The sequence below is a fragment of the Hipposideros armiger genome, unplaced genomic scaffold (assembly GCF_001890085.2).
Source record: "Hipposideros armiger isolate ML-2016 unplaced genomic scaffold, ASM189008v1 scaffold_845, whole genome shotgun sequence".
In the NCBI taxonomy this organism is placed as follows: Eukaryota; Metazoa; Chordata; class Mammalia; order Chiroptera; family Hipposideridae; genus Hipposideros; species Hipposideros armiger.
In genome coordinates, this window is record NW_017732195.1 from 215417 (window position 1) to 217329 (window position 1913).

Genomic DNA, 1913 nt, shown 5'->3' on the forward strand with positions numbered 1-1913 from the left:
TTGCCAATAAATAAAAAAAGGACTTACTTCTGCTTCATCTACAGTAAATGACTCAAAGATCTGAATTCTAGCATCATCCAATATTTCAACTGTCAAGAACAAAAACATAAGTTTATAAGGCCAGTGGGTATACAAAAAGAAAAAAACAAAGATTTGTAAAATTTGCTGATTTCCAGGGTATATGCGTATATTCTCCCATTTCAAGCTACCAAATATTGCAAACTTCCTGAGTATTTAAGGCTCACACACGCTGCCTATAGCTCACATTTGTCAAGGGAGTTAAAATACGCTCTCTTTTTCTAGTCAATAAACACCATATCAAAGTCCTAACAATCACAGTTTTAAATACATAAAGTATTTTAAACAGCAAACCACAATTTGGTAGTCATCAAAAGTCCCATTATGTATTCCCATCAAAAACAAAAAATGCCAGGACAGCTATTTACTACTCAGATCCTAAGAGACACCCATCCCCACTCCTAAATTCACAACATATACACTAGACAACAAAGAGGTTTGTTTTTAGAAGGCCATCTTTATTTATCATTTGGGGGCTGATTAAAACTACAAAAGACACTTAGCCCAAAATCCATGCTAGTTTAAAATGTCACCCATTCTCTAACCCTACTGGCTATGGTGCCCTGCCTGACCCTCAGACCAAAACGGACATTGCCACTACAGGGCTCAAGCAAGGTAAGTCTTTCCTACCTAGCTCGTTAATTAGATTATTATACCTGATATATATGGCAACCTAAGTGATAGCACACAGTAAGTTTGTCAAACTGGTAAAATTTGTCAGCAGCTCTGCCCTGTGTCGACCTGGGGTATCTCTTCTTCCTCTGTATTAATGTTCCCTCAGCTCCAAACATTCAGGGTTCTCTGTGTATACTGGGTCCAAGCCAGACCAGCATGCAAAGTAAAAAGTACTTTCGAGACTTAAAAAGTACTTTAGAAGACTTCTCTAAAACCTAAAATCTTCCTCTTATACTTCACTCACCACTTCTAATATTAATGAATATAAAAAATGAAGGCAAGAAATGTCCACAATTTTTACTACTGACTGAGTAATCACAACAGAAACGGTTACTGAGCTACCATGTAATAGTCAAACACTAGTATCAAGAAGCTAATTATATGCCAACAGTTTATATAAAAGTGATTCCACATAACGTGGTTTTGACCAGGTTACCTTTGCGAGAGAGTCGGTAAGCATGTATCTCCAGAATAATTTCAGTCCCAACATGCCATGCTAGGAACCCAGTCATTGCGTAAGTTTTCCATGAGCTAGGAAGATTCAATCCTGGTAAATCCATTCCCAGGAACATTGCTGCTACTATGTTTATAAGACAAAATATATATATTCAAATGTAGTCACCACCAAGGAAGGTAGTTGTGGGTGTGTGTACGCGTGTGTATTATATCAAGTAAAATACATTAAAAGAGTTTGAGATGAATTAGATTAATATTTAAGACCAAATAGTTAATTTAGTCTTTTTCCTAGTGTTACTATTAGACTGGAAGGGGTAAGATGGGAAATTATAATTATGATCTACTGATTGTTAAAAAAGAGACATCCAAATTTTCCAAAAAGTTGTAAGTCTGCAATGTAGGAAGGCAGAAAAGTATGGAAACCACTGATGACTGTGCTCTTTTTCACAAAGAACCCCACAGACTGTAGAAATGTGAGGGGAGGAGGAACCAGCTTAGGTTTTTATTATGTAAGGCATCAAAATATATTGGAATGTCATACTTCACTTTTACTAACCACCCTTCCCTAGGTGGCACCAACCCTGGGGAAAGGAACTGGAGATAGAGGGATGGGGCCCCTCCCCTCACCTCACCTTGGTCCAACTCATAAACGACCCTCAACTTGAACTACTTAAATATTTAGCTCCCAGCATAGTTTGTTCTGC

The 1913-nt window shown here is 37.5% G+C and overlaps 1 protein-coding gene across 1 annotated transcript in view; it reads right to left on the reverse strand.

The window, feature by feature from the left end:
- FRRS1 (ferric chelate reductase 1) overlaps positions 1 to 1913 on the reverse strand; it is a 43014-nt gene that overhangs the window by 1039 nt on the left and 40062 nt on the right. Inside the window, exons 12-13 of the mRNA XM_019629344.1 lie at positions 1190 to 1358; positions 28 to 89 (exon numbers count right to left, since the gene is read on the reverse strand). Coding sequence (XP_019484889.1) covers positions 28 to 89; positions 1190 to 1358 — 231 coding nt within the window. The remainder of the gene's footprint in view (positions 1 to 27; positions 90 to 1189; positions 1359 to 1913) is intronic.